Source organism: Dryas octopetala, chromosome 9 (assembly GCF_963921425.1).
Source record: "Dryas octopetala chromosome 9, drDryOcto1.1, whole genome shotgun sequence".
Lineage (NCBI taxonomy): Eukaryota > Viridiplantae > Streptophyta > Magnoliopsida > Rosales > Rosaceae > Dryas > Dryas octopetala.
The window spans coordinates 5,454,956-5,475,886 of record NC_141374.1 but is presented as its reverse complement, the minus strand read 5'-3'; the positions used below and the strand labels follow the sequence as shown (position 1 = coordinate 5,475,886).

Below are 20,931 nucleotides of genomic sequence, written 5' to 3'. Positions count from 1 at the left end.
GCTGATGTTAAAAATAGTGGAAAAAATATGCTGAAAGCCTTTGAGAAATTTTATTCAATAACCCCTTTTAATACTCCCTAAACTATTTTGACCCCCTAGCCCCAAATCCTACTTTTTATGACCCTTTTTCATTTTTGCATACCAAAATACCCTTATACAAATACCCTGTGTCGAGTTACTGTAGCAGCCAAACTTTCCTTCATCTTCTTCTTGCAGCAACCATGGAGAGCGAACTCCATCACCGACCAACACCCATCATATCCGCACTTAGTGGATAGTGCGGTTGACATGACCCTTTTGTGGAATTTTTGTGTGTCAACCATGTGGCGACCACAAATTCGACCATCTTTTCTGCTCTTATGGCTATTGCACATTGCACCAAATCTGAGTTTTCAAATTATTTATTATTTATTATTTATTTTTTTTTCAGATTTGGGTTAAGAGAGAAGGGGAGAGAAAAGATGATGGGTCGATGGCCGATGCCCACCACCATCCTCCACCGACCTCTCATCTATGTCTTTCTCTTTCTCCTTCCCTTCCAACCAAATTTTTTTTTGTTTTTTTTTTCAATTTGAGTTGGGAGAAAGAGGAGAGAGATAGAGAGAGGAGATGATAGGTCGTTGGCCGGTGAGGGAGGTTGCTCTCCATGGTTGCTGCAGGAAGACGGTGGAGGAGAGTTTGGCTGCTGCAGGAAGAAAGTGCAGCAACTTGTCAAATTTTTGGCCTGACACATGGTAGACTGTAGTGACAGTTTTATATATAAAAGGGTATTTTAGTCTGAAAAAATATAAAAGGGTTATTATTGTTAATTTTGAGAATAAGAGGTCAAAAAAGAGATATTTAAAAGAATTATTGAATAAAATTTATCATTTTATGTCGTCTATATAATAACTTGGTTGCTTAATTCGATTTCTGACTCAGGTTTCTAGAATTTGACTTTTATGTACTAGAAAACGTAAGCAATTATCATCCCAAATGTGGACACATCTAATACAAGCTTAACGTTTTATGCAGTTGTTTTGCATACTTTTCAACTCAGGAATAGGACAGAATAGATGTTTTTGGACTTATTTATAGCAACTTTAGGAGGCTGCTGATGGAAATAGTGAGATTGGAATCTCAGTCCACATATTTAACTTGCTAAATTAGAGGTATACAACGGCCGGGCCGGGCAGATTGGAATCTCAGTCCACATATTTAACTTGCTATATTAGAGGTGTATAACGAGCCAGACCATTTAAAGTTGGCTCATTCGTGCTTCTGGTCGTATTTGAATTGGCTTATTTAATAATTAAGTCAGACCGGGCTGGCTCAATTATTTAAAACTTAAGCCCAGTTCGGTTCATGGCCCACCTAATAATTGGTCGTACCGGGCTCGTATCGAGTCAGGCCGGCCTGATTAATTATTTTAAATTTCTATTATTATTTAATAAATCAAATAGTTTTTTATGTTATTCCATTTTCTATCAAATTTTTTAATTTTCTACTACTTTTATTTCAATCTATCAAATTTCACCACCAAAATCAAAATTAAAAATTGAAACAAAGCTAATAGTAAATTTTAAAAAAAAAATTAAAAATTACTAGTATAAACGGGCCGGTCCAAATCCAGAACGGGCTCTGGCCGGCCCAACACAAAACGAGCTCGGGCCAGGCCGGCCCAACGAGATAGAAAACATTGGCCTAGCCCCAGCCTATACGTATGAGCCAGGCTCAACCCGGCCCACTTATTAACGGGCCGGGTTGGGCCAAGCCCACTTTAAATGGGCCGGGTTGGTGCCGGATTCAGGCCGACCCGGCCCATTGTACACCTCTAGGTATATATATGCTATACATTAATGGTCCAAGAAAATTGATAGCATGAAAGTTTTCCTACCTTTTATGAATGGTCCAGGAAAATTGATAGCATTTAATATGACATTGAAATGGCTTTTGAGACCCATATTTCCACAAAACACCACAAACAAAATTTTCAATTCATATTCTATTTCCTAAATCAGAGTGTGCATTGATCATTTTTCTAATAAAGTCTATTCTTGGTTCTAATCTCAACTCCCCAACCAAAATTAACGTAGAAGAAACATGCTTGATCCTCCATGAGTGATTATCAAATCTATGTTTGGGTCATTCATAGGTGGTCACTACCATGTAATATTATACGAAAATCCTATATGCACTTATATGGTTAAGGGAAGACGATGCTAACTATGGACCTTGTTGCCCGATAGGATAACATGCTCTTGTATAAAAGTGCATATAGGATTGCTGTACGGACCACATGTGGATGCAAAAATCCTAAAACTCCACATAGATTTTGCAACCCTTAGCCGTCAAATAACACATCAAAACAATAGCAAGGTCTTTGCTATTGTCCATAATTTCTAGTTTTCCCCAAATTTTCCCACAGCCAAGTTATATACAAACTTCCTATACGCTTGGCCCTCAACACATTTGGATCAAATTCAGATTCCAATTATTATAGCAAACAGATCATTTAACAAAAGCCACTGCTATGGACCATTAGAGAAACAAATTACATTCATATGGGTATTATTTTTCATTCCTCAATACTAGAATATTCGAAAATTCTCACATGAGCACCCGGGTCGTGAGGATCCAGTTTGAACCCAAATACTATACAACGATACTTCATGCCCATCTTATACCAGAGCATCCTTATAAGGCGATACATGATGTCTATCTGATACATGCATAAAAACGTTCTCCTATAATATGGTCATCATATATCGCTAGACGTTCTAGTATAAGATGTGCATCATTTATCACCGTATACTATCTGCACCCATACCAAATCCTCACAACTTGAGTGCTCATGAGAGAAGACCCACTTGAGTGCTATGATTTTTGTTGAGAAATAATATTTCATAGTTTCATTTATCCTGCATTCTCAAAATGGCAACTCAAAATGGCATTCCAAAACATGCAAATGCAACCATTACGTAACATAGATCATATGTTAACAAGTGCATCGATCACTTAATTGATTTTTCAGCAGCATAACATTTGCCAACCATAATTAAAAATAGAAAACCGAATTTTGAACCATCAACCACAGCGCACGGGACCTTGTACGGGGTTCCAAGTTCAGAATAACAAGGCTATAGTAAGTCCAATCTATCAATTGGAACTGCCTAACCATCAGCTGTTGGGCATCTTGTTGCTTCATGTTGCTAGCTGCCTTTGAAGTGTCAGTCATAGACTCTGTGGCAGTCTTCTTCCCTTTGGTTGGAGGGCCTTGGACTGTTTCCTCAATGGCTGTTAGGAAAGTTTGTCTACGTTCAACAGTCCTTGATAGAATTAGAGCATCTAACCCAAAACCAATTGGCTATGGGTGGAGAGGCCCAAGACTTATAAGCACATATGCTAAGCTCTAGATTTCCGATATGGGACATTGCTCCACATTACTCTCAACAGTCCTGACCTCATAAGCACTATAAAAACGTCGGTCTACAGCACGATCATAGTCCAGAGGATTGGAGTTTTCATGCACAATTTTGTTTTGCCAATCGTCAACATCTCTGGGTCCAAGATTTGGAGTACAGGCAATAGAAACGTCATCCATTGTATAGTTTTGCGATTTAATATACTCCTTCGTGTGAGTAATATACACCTTCGTGTGATCAGTAGTATTGATCGATGAAAAGCAAAGTAAGAGAGTGTCTGGACAGCCTTGCGATTTGGGATGTATAGATCATGAATCCACGCAGAGATGTAGGCTCTCGTGGCATGAATCCATGGAGGTACGCCCAATGGAGGGGCAGACTTTTTCTTGAGACATTTAAAATGTTGCCACTAACACTGAAAGAGAGGAATGTAGAGTGAGACCAGTTTATCAAAAATGGTCTGGAGACATAAGCTAACACAGCGACCATGTTTGACACAGCGTGTGCGCAGCATTCCAATTTGCTCGTCATCTTGTAGAAAGTCCCTTACTCTTAACAATGGGGTTCTCTTGTCAACTTCCATCTTAGTATCTGAGAAGACACAACACTGATCATCAATCCTACAGTGCACACAAATATCATCATCACAATTGCGCGCCCACATAAGGGACCTTTAGGGTCATTGTGCTCATACATAATCCATAAGTTAAGCTCCTCCAAGTCCACATAACATATGCTACTCACATACTCCACTTCGGCTGATGATTGTGCCACTGTCTCTTGTTTTCTTGAAGACCATGAGAATATGCCAGACTCAATTGTGAATGCATAGCCTAATGTACTTTTGAAGTCGTCCGCTCTAGCCCAGTCGCTATCTGTGAATCCGAATAGCCTTGTATCTGTAGAAGGTCTATACCATATGCCATAGTCAATAGTTCCTTGCAAGTACCTTAATATTCTTTTTGCTGCTCCATAGTGTATCTGACTTGGAGTTTGCATAAACCTTGAAAGTAGGCTGGTCGCATACATAATGTCTGGTCGAGTTGTTGTTAGATGAAGTAGGCTTCCAATGAGACTTCTGTACTTTGATGCTTCTGCCTTTCCGAATCCATCGTTATTTCTTAGCTTTTCATTGGTGATGAGCGGTGTAGCCACGGTCTTGCACCCAGACATCTTGAACTTCTTCAAGAGATTTTCAGTATACTTCTTTTGACATACGAAGATTCCATTTTCTTCTTGGATTATCTCAATGCCAAGAAACTAATGCAATTTACCGAGGTCACTCATCTCAAATGTCTTCATCATATCTTCTTTAAATTCTTGAATTAATTTTTCATTGTCTCCTGTACATATAAGATCATCAACATATAGAAAGACAATAAGAATGGAGTTACCTTGAGTTTTGGTATAAAGTGTTGGCTCGCTTTTGCTTCTCTTGAATCCAGCATTGATGAAGTATTTGTCGATGCGGCTGTTCCACGCTCTTAGTGCTTGTTTAAGTCCATATAAGGCTTTCTTTAGTCTTAGGACTTTGTCTTCTCCTCCTTCCTCGATGAATCCTTGTGATTGCTCCACATAGATTTCTTCTTCGAGCTCTCCATTTAGAAATGCTGATTTTACATCAAGTTGGTAGAGTTTCCACTTCTTTTGAGCTGCAAGAGCTATAAGTGCTCTTATTGTATCAAGTCTTGCCACTGGCGCAAAAGTTTCATTATAGTCTATTCCTGGCTGTTGTGAGTAGCCTTTAGCTACTAATCTTGCTTTATGTTTTTGTATTGAGCCATCAGGATTAATTTTGGTCTTATAGACCCATTTCACGCCAATGATTTCTTTATTTAGTGGGCATTCTAGCTACAAGCTCCCATGTTTCATTTTTCTTAATTGTTTTAATTTCTTCTTCCATAGTCTTCCTCCATACTTCTTGTTTTACTGCAACTTCAAAACTTTCAGGTTCTAAAGTTATGAAGTTGCATGTTTCATATATATCTCTGAGTGATTTTACTCTTCTAGGTGATGACTCAAAGGAAGATTCATCTTCTATTGATGAAGGAGTTAAAGAAGATGCAAGAGGCGTACCTGGCGTTTCTAAAATTTCCCTTTCATGTGTGTCTTCTTCAGGCTGTTGTGTTGGGGTTGTCTCTGGTTCTTCTGACAGGACAACACCTTTCTTCTCTATTTTTCCTTCATCCCAATTCCAGGATGCAGATTCATCGAACTCGACATCTCGGCTGATAACGAGCTTCTTGGTTCTTGGATTGTAGACGCGATAGCCTTTAGATTGGGAACTGTATCCCATAAATATGCCAATTTCTGATTTTTCTTCTAGCTTATGTCTTTTTGGGGCCGGAATGTGCACATAATATACACAACCAAAGACTTTGAGATGCTTTGCTGATGGCTTCTGGTTACTCCACGCCTCAATAGGTGGCTTGTCTTTTTACATGTTCCACATGGAGGGAAGTTTTTCTTCTCGTTTTCATTTTTATTTTCCCAGTTATTGGGTTTATCTCCTCGTCTAGAATTTTCTTTTGATTTCCAGTTTCCTCTAGATTTCTGAGACTTTAAATTGACTTTTGACTAGAAGCCACTTTCTAGTGAACTTTCATTTCGCCTACTCAGTCTTTGTTCATATGCTTCTAGAGAACCCATTAGTTTTGTCACTGAAAGAGCCGTTATATCTTTTGACTCTTCAATGGCAGTTACAATAGGGTCATACTTATCAGTAAGACTAATAAATATTTTTTCTACAAATTTTGTTTCAGTTATCTTTTCACCATAAGCTCTCAATTGATTTACTATTTCATTTACTTTGGAATAGTAATCTTTAGCGGTCTCAGAATCTTTCATTTTAAGATTTTCTAAATCTCTCCTTAGAGTTTGTAGTTTGACACTACATACCTTTTCATTTTCTTGAAACTCTTCTTTCAAAGTATCCCAAGCCTCCTTTGAAGTTGTAGCTCCCATGATCCTTGGAAATATCATGTCATCCAAAGCTTGTTGTAGAGCGTAAAGAGCCTTTGCATCTCTCTGCTCGTCCTTCTTCGCCTGCTTTCGTTGCTCAGCGGTGGGTCTTTCTGGAACAGAGAACCCACTAGTAACAATGTCCCATAAGTCTTGAGACATAAAATAGGTTCTCATCTTGATGCTCCAAAAATCATAGTTTTCACCAGAGAATATTGGAAGAGGGACAGAGTTTTGGCTGGAGTTATTAGACATGGTGGTAAATTAGTATGACCCTACGCCTAGTAAGAAAGCTATGATACCACTGTTAGAAATTTAGAGGGTGTTTAGGATACTTGTAGCTAATGGCTTGTGTAAGCTTCTATTAGCTACTTATGCTTGGTATGAGAAACTTGGGTGAAAAGTATTAGAGTGGAGTGAAGACCTTAGTTAGAAATAGGACAATTTTATCTAGAAGTAGAGGAGGAATACAAGGCTTTAGTAGATGTCTAAGACAATAGGACTTGGGAGTAGTGGCTTTTAGTATTGCCTCTTGCTTACACTTAGATATGGGTACATGCTATATATATAGAAAGTAAATGAACCTACTTGACTTCTCTAGAACATCTATTAGCCACATGCTACTAGTAGGTTCTAGATACTACACTTTTAATTATATTCTAGTACATTCTTATATAAGCTTATTCTAAACTCTTCTTTTATGTAGAATTATGTAGACTTCTCTAGCATAATTTGTCATGGGCTTTAAAAGAATTTTCTAGAAATTTCTAGTTGGTGTGAATAGTGTAGATAATTTCACAAATGTGCATTACTTTTTTTAACAGGTATACATAATTGACCCCAAACCGATGCTCAACAAACAAGATGAGATTTGTATGTAATTTCACTGAAGAAACAGTATGCATGCATGTTCATTATTTTAAATTAACCATGCTCATTTCTTGAAAGTAATATCATACTCATAGAAACATTAAAACATGTTATAAACAAAATAAAAAAATCTCCCTATCTCAAGGAGCTAGCACAGATGGGGTCTAATTGTCCAAGGGACTCACTAACTTGCCCTTCATAGCTTGGTCCTCCTTTGGTTTATCTAACACCAAAAACATAATTTTCAGTTCACAATTCATTTTCTCACCTCCAAAGTCATAGTTTACAATTCATTTGGCTGTTGTGTTGAAAAAGATTTCAAATTTCCACTTCTTCTAGCTGCATTCTCTTCATTTAGAGCAACATAACTGAAACCTAACATTTGACTCTTGAAAACGTATTTAGTCTACTTGGCCGGAGTGTCAGCATCATCCTTATATCTCAAAAACCCAACATAATAAATGGGTTTATTATCTAATTGAAGAAACTATAACAAAGAAAACCAAAATAGCTCATCAAAATCTAAAGTCTTAAGCAACCAAGTTCCTCCAACGACCCAAAATTCTGTAAATCTCACAAAGCAAGACATGTTTGTTCCAACTGACACAAAAGCAAGGTAGAAATTTTGAAAAGAGAAAAAGAAGTTAGCAAAAAATGGAACTCACTACAAACCGTGTGCATGCAAAAACCCAAACGGAGGAAGAGCTGCAGAAAGAATGTAAATGGTCTGGAGCCATGCAACAGCTTTAAGTTGCTGTTGTACACTTCAAGATTTTAGCTTTATGTTGTGACATTTAAGCCATCTTCCTGGCTCACATAATTAATTAGTACTCTTTTTGAAAAAACCAAACGCTTTTGGCTAACTGACTCCCTCACCGGTTTATCTTTCAAAAATGAAAAGTTTTTTTGTGTGACTGTTACAAATTTATTTAAAAAAAAATTACAATTACAATTTTAATATTAATAATTAATTATACATAGAGGGCCCGCCAAATGATGCATACCTCATCTTATCTAAAAAGATATAACTTGTAGGGACAAGGATCCTCTACCCATTTTCCTACCATGTTTGGTACAAGGCTAAAATCTTAGCCATTGAACTCATCTTTCTCTCCCTTCTTTTTCTCTTTCTACTCTCTCTTCAATGGCTAAGATTTTAGCCTTGTACCAAGCATGGTAGAGAAAATGGGTAGGGGATCTTTGTCCAACTTGTAGACTTGTAGAACTTATTTCGTATTATCAACCTATCAAAAAATTAGATAAATCAAAATTCATTAAGATATTTATTTGTGATCAAATAAATAAGAGAGGTAATTTTTGCTCTCCTTTTTTCTCTATTTACACTCATTCTTATTTTTTAAAATGTTTGTATATATTTTTATTATTTATTTTTCACATATATCCTTTAGCTTTTAATTATAGAATGTCACCTATTTAACATTAAATCCTACACATTTAATTTTTTAAAATTGTCATAATAATATATCTATTTCTATAACTCTCTTTTAAAAAGGAAGAAAAACTTATGTAATTTTCTATACTTATGTTCGTCTTCTTGATATATAGTACATCTAGCTCTCTTTTATTATTAAGCTATCATGTGACATTCATTTTTTTAAAAAATCAAATATGCTACAAATTAGTAGTGGTTGCTATGGGAACATTTTTCTTGGCAGTGTCAAAAGACCAAAAAATGAGAGAGTGGACTAATTGAAAACCCCAATTAATTTCATAACACAAAACTCACCATCAAAAGAAGAAGAAAATACATAAATCATGACCTTCATGAAAAAAATGAAAAAAAAAAATATGACAGGCTAAATATTTTCCTAATGAAACTATAGAATGATGATTGAAATTAAGCACGTACAAGACTGGTTCACATAAATTATGACCCTCATAAAGAAAACGAAAAAAAAAAAAATATGACAGGCTAAATATTTTCCTAATGAAACTATAGAATGATGATTGAAAGCACGAACAAGACTAATTCACAAAAAAAAAAAAAAAAAAAAAAGGGGCTTAGAGGGCAAAGAGATGCAATATGAAGAAGGTACAATGAGGGGAAGAGAATTTAGGAAAAAATAATCATTATTGAAAGATAATTAAAATAAAAATTCAACAACCATAAAGGGTAGATTTGGAAAAAAATATATATATAATAAAAATATACAAAATACATTAAAAAAAAAGATGGAGTGCAAACGAAGAAAAGAGGAGTGCGAAAATCACCTCCCATAAATAAATGAATATAGTGATTTCGACAAATACTTGAAATGATATATGACAACCTAATCGAATAGTTGAACGGTTTTTTATTTATTTAATTTTTTGCATGGATGATCATTGAATATAAATTTAAAAATAAATGACTCCAATTATCATAATACAATGCATAATGTATCCCAAAAACCATATATCATTATTGTTAATTGAGGTATACTTCATTTGAACGGCCCTGATTATACATATATTATAATTTAGATAAATTCATAATATTTACGTCAATCTTAATGACTTTGAACAAATAAAGACACTCTTTATAATTTTTATTTCTTTTCATATTCCCAACAAAACCAATTATTTCAAAAGAGTAATTAACTAGAGGGATCTGATTACAATTTTCTCTTCTTCTTTTTTATTATTATTATTTTTTTTTTTTGGCCTTTTCTAAGTGGTTATAAATGACTTGTCCTAAAGTGAGGCAGTTATTGTGTTTAGGGCTACTTATTTTCTTTTTATATTTGGACATTTTTGAAAGTGCAGTATGAATGATTTTAGAGGCCGGTTTATTTATAGACAACTTTTAGACTAATACCACATTAGTCTATAAGAATTGACTTATAGATCTAAATTTTTTTTTTTTCAAAAATACCTTTACTAAAACCCAACAAACAAACCTAACATATTCTTAACATATTCTTGCTCTTTATATCCAACAACACACCCAATACCATCACCACCACCCACCACCACCCATTCCCTTTTACATCAAAAATTTTATTTTTGGACTACAATAGTTTGAATCCTAGTTGTTTAATGTTGAACTTGAACACAAAGGGAAGAGATTTGAAAGAAAAAGAAAATTCGGATTTTGTTCAGCATTACTTAACCGAACAAGTATAAGGATGTTCGGCGGCGAACAACCGAAGGGGTAGAAAGATGTTCGGCGACACATAACCGAACGATTAGAAGGATGTTCGGTTGGCAACCATCGAACACCTTTTTTTCTAAATTTTTTAGAGGTGTTCGGTAGTTTATGGCTGAATGGAAAACACTATGTTCGGTGTGAGCCGAACATGTTGCGATTTCTGTTTTTGAAAATAAGCATTTAGTCTATTAAAACTCAAAGGAAGGATGAAAATACTTCATTTAAAGACTCTCAAACCACAATTTAACCATCCATTAGTTAATATTATACTTGTTTGCCTCAATATGAAGAGTGTTATAGAGTGTTTAGAGTTTTGATAGAGAGTTGAGATACGATATGAGTGGAGAATTGATGTTGGGTATTGAGAAATGTTGGATATTGGTTCAAGTTAATTTAATTTAATTTGAATAAATTTTTAAGTCCTTGAAGGTCAATTTACATTAGGGTGAATTGAAAATTATATTTTTATTAAATTGTTGGAGATAGAAATAAAAAAGTTGGGTCCGAATAGCGTCACCCAAAAATTTATCCAGTTGTCATGTTCCATTTCAAAATTTCCCTTAATATTCTCCTAAAATTAATCAGATTTAAATCTCACCAATTATGATATTTAAATCCCACAATTTGATGGATTTAACGGATTTAAATCCCACAATTTTTTGGATTTTAATTGTACGTAGAAATCTCATAAAATATTCACCTGCAAAAACTCAAATAAAATTACATCAGTCTATGAAATGGAAAAATTAATCAAAGACTTGGAAACAAAAACAATGGGTCAGTACATTTTAACTATTGTATCAATACGTGCGATTGAACATTTAAAATGTATATATATCCTAAACCCTAAACCTATGACCTGAACCTGAAACCTAACCCTAAATATACAACTAGTTTGTCACTTTAAAGTATGGGTTGGTACATTCTAATTGTTCCATACGTGCATTGATACATTTTAATTATACCAGAACGTGAGTTGGAATATTTCAATTGTACGTACCAATATGTGTGTTGGTACATTTTGATTTTATCAATTCGTAGTTTAGTACATATTGTTTTTGTTTGATGGTTTGGTACATTTGACGACACAACCAATAATAATTCTAAAAAAAAAAAAACTCAAATAAAATTCAAAACCCTCAAATTTTCACAAAAAAATATGGAGCAGACTCAATCCATAGAACAACTATACCATAACCAAATGAAAATTTGTACTATTCAGATCGAGACAAAAAATTTCAAATCATATAAGCTATGACTACATAAAAAAAAATAAAAAAATAAAAAGAAAAACAGTAACTATAAGATAGTATACGAAACAACAAAAATACAAAAAATGGACACAAAGTTGAAAAACCTAGAAAAGAATCATTTTCAAATATAAACTCAATTGGCCACTCTACGAAAAAATCTTAAACTATGTAAACATAAAACAAATTTAAAATGAAAATTGAAGCATACTATATTATCAAAATAAAAAGAGAAGAAACCAACCAATTCTATTTCAAATAAAATCCAGAATCCAAAATAACATTGTTAAGAAACCAATACGAATTTGTGACTGTGCAACAGTATCTTTTTTATAACTTTTAAATTAGCCCATAGTTGAGCTAAACCCTAAACCAAAAGCTCCCCAAAAACAAATTTATAACCTTAAAAAAAACATAATAACACAAAAAGAAACACAAAGCACTAAAAAAATTGGCTTATAAAAAAAATAGATAATGTCCAACATTCACAATACATGGAAAATCAAAAGATAAGTTTGTTTTTAACTGCTATGCAACAAAATGGCTTAGGGTTTAGCTCCCGGGTTTTGGGCTCCCGAGACCTAAACTCTAAGTCATAAGCTCCATAACACCAATTTATGCCCTAAACCTCATTTCTAAACCATAAATCTCATTTCTAAAACTTAAACCTCACTTCTAAATTAACCTTCAACCCAAATTCTAAAGAGACATTTAAATTTGTACTTGTTTATACCTCTCAAAATTGGTCATGGCCCACGTGAATATTTTTTAGTTCAAAGAGAGCTTGTTGTGGGGCCTTAGAATGTTGCTAAATTCAACACTTGCAGGATGCAAGCAAGTTGAAATGAAAAGAGGGCCATCAAGTATTAATCCAAATTCTTAGCTGGCCATATTGCATGACTCTCGGTTGAACATGTTTGCAGCCCAAAAGTAACTCGGCCAGCTCACTCTTAGCTCATTTACAACTATCTACCTACTCAAAAAGTAAGTCATTCTAAGCCACACACGTGACTACAAAACTTGGGGTCAAAGTAAATGGCTGACTATGAAAAGGGAGCTACAAAGATCAAAATGAAATCTTTTTCCAACACACACAACCCCCAAAAACTCACAACAATGTGAATTTCCCAGCAAGTTTTTTGCTTCCAAATTAGCCCAGTGGCTTTTATTTCTCAAAGTTCTCTTCATTTTCATTTGTATAGCCTTTCAAGGCCCTTTTAATTGTATTTCATTATGCTTACACTAATTTCCTTGTATTTTGGGTTTTTCACACCTCTTGTTTTTTGAATTTATTTTAATGATATTTTACATTAAGCTCTCTTTTAAATTCATGTTGTTCTTTTATTTACATTTTTGTTGTTCATTTTCAAAGTTACAGTCGATTTAGGCAAGAAAAGAACCTAGATAGGTTTTTCCTGTTCCTTTTCTATCACACAAATGTTATTAGAAGTTAGATTTTTAATTTGGCGCATTTAATTTCATTTTTATTTTTCACATTAAATATTATCTTTTTCTAATCAGCTATTCCAAGCTAATTAGTGGCACGCCTGCATCCATGCGTAAGGTAGGAAACCTCGCCTCACCCACGGCGAGGCGTGTTTGGACTAGATGCTCAGCCTTCCATGTGGCCGAGCATGTTTTGTGTCAAAACAGTACTAAGTGTGTGTTTCACCTAAAACCTAATCCATAAGCTCCAACATGCATATTCAACACACTACACAATCTACAACCACCCCTAAAACCCTTATAAACTCAAAATGAAGATAAGCTAAACTCAGAAGCAAAAGAAAGAAACAAATTAATTATAAATTACAAACTAAATAAAACTAACATTGTCCGACAATCACAATTATGTACTCATATTTTCCAAATGTACCTGTATCATAGTGTCCAAAACCAACAAAATAGCACACCAACTTCAAAAACATTAACAACAAGCCATGAATGTATGATAGTATACGAAAACAACAAAATCAATCTGTGATTGTGTGACAATATGTGAAAATATAATATATTTACACATAAAACTTCAATCTAGTATTTTTCAATTCCAAGAATATCAACCCCCATTGGCTAAAATGACTATGTTTTAATCCTTAATTTTGGCTTTTGTTTAGATGCCAAAGAAATGAAAACCCAAAACAATGAATGCAATACAGTGACTGAATTTAAGTTTGCATTTAAATGACAATGGTTATAGATTTCAATTTTAAAAATAATGTTTCTGCTTGTTATTTAATTTGTTGATATTGTCATTAGTTCCTATAATGTATCAAAATGAAAATTAACAAATACAAATACAAATTCAATTTCAAAATAAGAATATTAAAATCAACTGTATGACAATGACTGAATTTAAGACCGCTATAAGTTTTTGAATATGTGACTGTGCAAGATTATCTGGTTTGTCACTTTGAATTAGGGTTTAGCTCTCAGGTTTTTGGCAAAACCTTAACCAAAAGCTCCCAAAAAACAAATTTATAACCCTAAACCCAATTTTATGCCCTAAATCCCACATTTAAATCCTAAACCCTTACAAACTCAAAACCAAGATAAACTGAACTTAAAATCAAAATAACAAAAAAAATTCAATCAAAATTGTAAACTAAATAAAATAGACATTGTCAAACGTACAATCACAAACGGTTAAACAATTTAAAACAGACATTGTCGAACAGTGTCTGTCTAAGTGATCAATCATAGAGATTATGAATTGTGAAGCTCATTCTAAAACTAACTCTAACAATCACATACATAGAAAAACCATCACTAAATCCACCAAATTAGGCACACAAAAAAAAACATACATAATTTGTTTGTTATAAGGTCATCAATTGAAAAACATAACCAAATAAATTGAAATTGAGCTCTAAATCTAGAAATTAAGCCAAAACAAGAAATTAAACCCTCGCTGAAGATGAAGATCAAGCCCTCGCTAAATCTAGAACTCTGATTGTTTTATGAGAAATAATAGAAAGAGAAAACGAAAAATTGAGCCCTAATTTTCATTTTCTTTTCTTTTCTTTTCCTATGGTTTCTTGGCAACCAAACAGAGCTTAATATGAAATTCAAACCTAATCAAGAGCGGAAATCATAAACTCTCAAATAGATTATTGAAGCAGCCGATCACGTAGAGAGAGAGAGAGAGAGAGTCATAAACAATGACAACAAAATGACAATGAATCATTAAACTAAAGGAAGGACAAGATAGTAATTTAACACACCCAATATTAAAACGCCCTAGAGACTGGGCCCATTGACTATTAAGTAATGGAAATATATTTTCAGGTGACAATTTTGAGAACTCAAATTGTATATTGATTATTATCAAAATTTTCAAATATTTTATTGACTTATTAGTAATTTGCTAATTTCATTAAGGTCACATTAGTCTCAATTGTACTAATTTTACCCCTACAATTTTTCAATGGTGCAATTCACCCGTCAATTTGGTCAATGAGAATAGCACGACATGTATGAGTGGATATTTAAATAGTAGCAGCTAGTGAAGCTAAATCACATAATAAGTTCTAAATTCCTCTTTTTTGTGTACACCATGTGCTATTTTTGTTGAATAAATTGATGGAGTTTTTTTTTTTTTTTTGAGCAAAAGTGGATTTCATTGAAGCAAGCTAAGAGTTTATATACAGATAAAAAAAAAACCTAAGAGTTTATTATCTATATAATAAAACATAATGGTTTTTAAATTATCTCCGGGTCCGAATGGCTGACATCGTTTTGACTTAAATCCAATGGTCGGTTCTATATACTAAATCAGAACGGTTTTTGAATTATCTTCGGGTCCGAATGACTGAGATCGTTTTGGCTTAAATCTAATCGTCAGTTATCTATTTCCCAAATTTAATTTCCCTCTCATGAGAATTGATTTGCCGCCTCTCTTTTCTTAATTAATTTTCCTAAATTTATTTTTCGTTATCTATTAAACTGATTACGTTTGTCAAAATATTGGTGTTTGTGCAATAAAAAACCGACCATGGTGGAGTAGTGCGATCCCCAACACCACAAAAATTAAGGATATGTTCTTAAATTCCAACTATTATAAATTATAATAGCAAAATTAATAGAGCTAAATCTATAAGGATTAAGGACCTTAGTGAAAATTGACCGAAACTACAATAACCCAAAATATATTTATCCTATACCTATAGTATGAATTTTCCAGCACTAGGTCGGTTCGGCTTGAGTCGCTTGACCCACTTGAGGAAACGATCAGTACTAGCTACTGCACGCAGGAATTGAAAGCTTTGGGTTGATTTAATAGTGCTTAGTCTATGAACTACCTTTTTGTGAATCGTGGGATACCCAGCAATCAGGGAATGGAAGCTCTAAAGCTTAGGGAGTAAAAACTGCCTGGGAGTTGGGAAGGTGAAGCTTTGAGGTTCAGCTTATCATGGGTACGGTTTTTGCCACAGTGATGCTATGCCATGGCTGCAAGTACTTCTTTTCTTTTTAAATTTTAAATTGTTATTTATTTATTTAGAGAAAAGTATTATTTTGCTCCTCAACTATTACATTTGTATTAATTTGTTTATCAGATTTTAATTTGAAAAATTAAAGTGCCTGACAATTTTGACAATTGAGATAATTTCGTCAATTTGCTCACTTTTCCATCAAAAACTCCGTAACTTTACATGATGGGTGATGTGGGGTACTTTTTTAGGGCAGAATAGTAGTTACGTGCCCATCACTTGTATGAATTTACCAAGAAAATTAACGAAATTACCTCAATTGACAAAATTAAAAAAGTCAAACACCCTTAATTTTTTAAATTGGAAGTGTAGGGAGCAAATTGTTACAAGTGCAATACTCTAGGAAGCAAAAAGGCAGTTTTTTCTTTTATTTATTTAAGATTTTGAAGAGTAAACTTGGGTTTAGAAATGTAAGAAAGAAGAGGATAAAATGAGCAAATTTGGAGTTCAAATAGAACCAGCCTTGTAATATAATGCATTAATTCAATCAATTTAAGTTTCAATTTCCCAGTAACCATTTTTTCTGTGTCCTTTTGAGACACCTTTGTCACACTCTGAAACTCATCACTTTTAACACATAAATCAGGAGCCCATGTCCAATGATTTGCTATTCCTTTTGCTTGCCCAACTACATATAAATGGAGTTCGTTTCCCAAACTAAAGTGTGATGTATTATTTCGCAAGGAATGTTAACCTCCAGTGGAGTTGAGAATCTGTTACAAGTGAATTTTGAGAAACTGTTGAGGTAATTTTAATTTGGAAGGAATGTCAACCTCCCTAGGTTTCCTCAGCAACTCCCTGAACTGTCCCACTCAATGAGGAGTCAATAAGGTGAAACCAAAAGGGACAATCTATGAATGAGTTGTTCCTTCAGTAAAACCTCCTAAACCAGTGAAAACATTGAGGAAAAGAAAGATGATAAAAGTAACATTATATTTTAGTCATGAGGTTGCAATGTAACCATGTGATGAAAAGAAAAGCAGACAATTATTTGAAGTTGTAAAAGAATAAAAGAAGTTAGAGAAATTAACCCTCAGATCTATTGACAGTTATTTATAAGCAGAAGGTAAAATTAATTAACTACACCTTCCATAGAATATTAGGCTCGAGCCTCCTGATTGCAGAAGTAGCTGGATGAGAAGTCTCTCCTTGAGTGATCTCTAATGAATAGACATCCCAGCCACCACCTCTCCAATAGGAATAATAAACTGCTGGGACATGAGCAACTTTGCAATGATCTTCCCCACCATCTGGACGCAGTGTCGTGATTAATTCATTTGGCATGTCGAAGAATTCAAGCAACTTTAAATTGGTTAAATGTTCGATGCCTGTTGGGACCTTCTTCAACAGTTTGCAGCGCTGGATAATTAGCTTTTCCAGGCAAGGCATTACTCCATCATCCATGATTATGGATTGCAGCTCATCTAATTTGTCAATGCCTAACAACTTTAGACTTGGAAACCCTCCTGCCTTAAAATGCAAACTTTCTCCATCATAAACCTGAAGGAGTTCAAGATGTACCAGATTCGGCAAACCTTGAAGATGTACTAGAGGATCCTCCTTTAGCCGACTCCATTTTAGAAACAGTCTATCCAGGTTCTGAAGAGAAGAAATCCAGCATGGTAACTTTTCTAAGCGCCCTGTCAAGTATAGTCGCTGAAGAAACTGAGGAGCACCAGAGAGGTGACTCAGATCGATTACCTTGTCCTTCTCCACTGAAGATACAGATAGTGAGCGAAGCTTGGTCATCTTTTCTACAGATGAGCATAAGGTAATCCCATCTTCTTTTCTCAACTTGAAAATGCCTAACCTCCTCAGCTGATTCATTCTCCCAAGGTCTGCCATTAAACCACTATTTTCTTGATTTGCCTCTATAAAACACAGCTTTTGGAGTGATTGCAAGCCACATATTCCTGCAGGAACCTTAACTCCATATCTGGAATTAAAGCGTGCATAAGATTCAACTTCGTAACGATACACCAGGAGATGGCGAAGTTTCTTGAGACTCACAATCTCAGCAGGCAATTCAACGACATAGGAGTGTTTAAGATCCAAGGTCTCTAGGTTTTGTAGCTTCTTGATTGAGCTTGGAATTTTTTTCACCTTGGTACCCCTCAAGCTAAGATACTTGAGAAGAACAAGATTGACAACCTCTCTTGGAAACATCTCTATGGGTGCACCTTGCAAGTCTAATACGGTAAGCAACTGAAGACCTCTAGGAAACAATTTTGGTATGGCAACCTCATGAGTAAGTGAATCTTCTACCCCAAAAATGAGCAAAGAACGAAGTTGAGGAGTCCTCTTTCCTTGTACATTCTGCAGCGTGTTAAAAATTGATAGTCGTCGAACTTTGTCATGCCGTATTGTACCTTGCTCTTTTTCTATTGCTGCAAAGTTCTGCTCTCTAGACTTAAAAAGGACAATCTCCCGTAAAAGATCATGGATGCGATATGATTTAACCCTCCCATTGGTAGATATTTCTGCTGCTTGGATCAAACTTCTGTCCAATAGCTCCTTAAGGTAACTCTCTGCAACTTCTTCTGGTGTCTTTCCTTCCCTTTCAATAACAAATCCTTCAGCCATCCATAACCGAATTAATCTCATATGGTCAATTTTGTAGAGATCAGGAAAGATGCTCAGATACAAGAAACAAGATTTCAGATGGTATGGTAGATCACTATAACTGAGATACAGTAATTTTTTCATACTGTCAAGTTGGTCATTTTCTGCAATTTCAGCACCAATACTGTCACAAACGGCTGCCCATTCATCTACATTTCTCTTGTCTTTTGTAGCTAGAACAGCACTGATTGCCACAATTGCAAGGGGCAGTCCCCCACATTTTCTTAAGATACTTTGACAAATTCCATTCAAATTAGGAAGGCATGAGTTTCCCTGAAACGTCTTCCTGCAGAAAAGAGTCCAAGACTCTTCTGGAGATAAGGGCTCTAGATGATAGACCATACCAAGGTTGTCCATGCAAGAGATGGAGGCTACGGCAGCATTACGAGTGGTGAGCATGACTCGACTACCATGAATGTTGTTAGGCATTGCATGATTGATGACATCCCAGGCATCTGTGTGCCATACATCATCTAAAACAATGAGGTACCTACTATGCTGCAGCAATTTTTTGATTCTCTCTCTTAGCTGGTCGGTGTCCATGCTATCAACTTCTTCATCTTCAGGCACTGGTTTCCTGATAACGTTGAAGATCTTTTGAACCATGTGTCTTAGGAGCTGATTTATCTTGAATGATCGAGAAACAGTGATCCAAGCATGTACCTTAAAACGTTTCTTGACTTTAGCATCCTCATACACTTGCTTTACCAATGTGGTCTTCCCCAATCCTCCCATCCCAACCACTGACACCACTTGGCGTCCAGAGTCGCCCTTCATAAGCATCCCAATCAGCTGCCTTTTGGGCTCACCGATTGCCACAAGATCAGCCTCTTCCAGTAGAAGGGCATCCCCTTGGCTGGACCGATGATTCTGATCAATCAGACGAGTAGTGCTTGAGCCAGGGTCAACATTGAGTTTGTACTTCTCATGTCCCTCTGAGAGACTTTTGAGTTTTGATTTTATGCCTTGAATATCAGTACCAATTCGATGGCGAGCTTTCAGTTTCTTGATGATGCAAGAAAGCTTATGAAGGGAAGCATGGAATCCGCGGTGGTGATCATTTGAATGGCAAAGCCTGAATTTATCAAGAGCATCTTCAATCTCATGAGCCGCATCTCTGACTTGTTTAACCCACACTTTGATCTGAGGGTCAGTATCTTCCTTTGCATCAGCAACCCTTAAGAAGGCCTTCATCCGCTCTAATTCATCAATGATATCCTCCACCTGTGCTCGGATCCCTGACAACAGTGTCACCTCTTCTTCGACTAAGGACGTGAGCCTGCCAAGTAAAAAGCTTACTACACTTTCTGCCATTTTGATCTTTCCCCTGCTACAGCTAGGCTTTGATTTGTGTTTCTGAAACTGAAAACCCAACAAAAATAATATTATTGCTTGGAGACGAAGAAAAGTTTTGAATTTGTATGATTTTTGAGTTTTATATTGTTGACTGATATATGATGTAATTCATGGGTAGCCTTCTCTAACCTGCCTAGCTTCCCTTTTAAAGGTTATGAGGAAACCATGAAGTCAGTCATCTACCATCGGGATCAACTGGGATGCTTGTTCAACTAGTGCTGCTGCACGTTACCAGAAAAATGGTCTTCTACTTGTACAGTACTACTTGTACCACCACAGAAATATTTGACTTCTTCCCTATCTGTAATATGCTTCTTCTCAGATTTAACTTGTTTGTCATTACCTTGTAACTTCCTCATTCTTGTTTTTTTCCTTCGTTTGTAAACTACCAGGCAATTGGATTCACAACTGGTCTTACATTCCCCAGTCTTGAAGCAAAATAAACAAATACATAAATAAATAAGTCAATAAATATAATAGGTTTAAATTGTCCAATCAGTTCCGGCCGTGACTGGTAAACCGACTTGTCGCCGCATATAATAGCAGATTCTGAAAGTAAACGAGTATTGTATATTTCCTAGCATCTTCGCATTTAGCTAATTAAGCATTAGAATATACAGCTGGTGCTAGTCTGCCGTCTGCAATTTTTATATCTATAAGTTGCAGAAACCATACTGATTAACTGTTCAATTTAGATCATTGATAAGTACATATTAATTTAGATTATTGATAAGTAGATTAATATGCAACACCAAATTGATAAAAAATTATAGGGTATAACCGTTATACCGTAACGTGGTATAACTAATCCAACGTGTAATGGTATT

The 20,931-nt window shown here is 35.1% G+C and overlaps 1 protein-coding gene across 1 annotated transcript; it reads right to left on the bottom strand.

The window, feature by feature from the left end:
- Positions 1-17,032: 17,032 nt before the first annotated feature.
- Positions 17,033-20,390, bottom strand: LOC147273384 (disease resistance protein RPM1-like). Its single transcript, XM_086255929.1, has 2 exons — positions 20,234-20,390; positions 17,033-20,110 (listed from the first exon to the last, which is right to left on the bottom strand). Exon 2 carries the CDS (start codon positions 20,060-20,062, stop codon positions 17,207-17,209), a length of 2,856 nt encoding a protein of 951 aa, XP_086112055.1. The 5' UTR covers positions 20,063-20,110; positions 20,234-20,390; the 3' UTR covers positions 17,033-17,206.
- Between the last annotated feature and the right edge of the window lie 541 nt (positions 20,391-20,931).

What these genes read in the sequence shown, in the direction of transcription:
- LOC147273384 (XM_086255929.1), bottom strand. Translation starts at nt 20,062, where the DNA reads ATGGCAGAAAGTGTAGTAAGCTTTTTACTTGGCAGGCTCACGTCCTTA.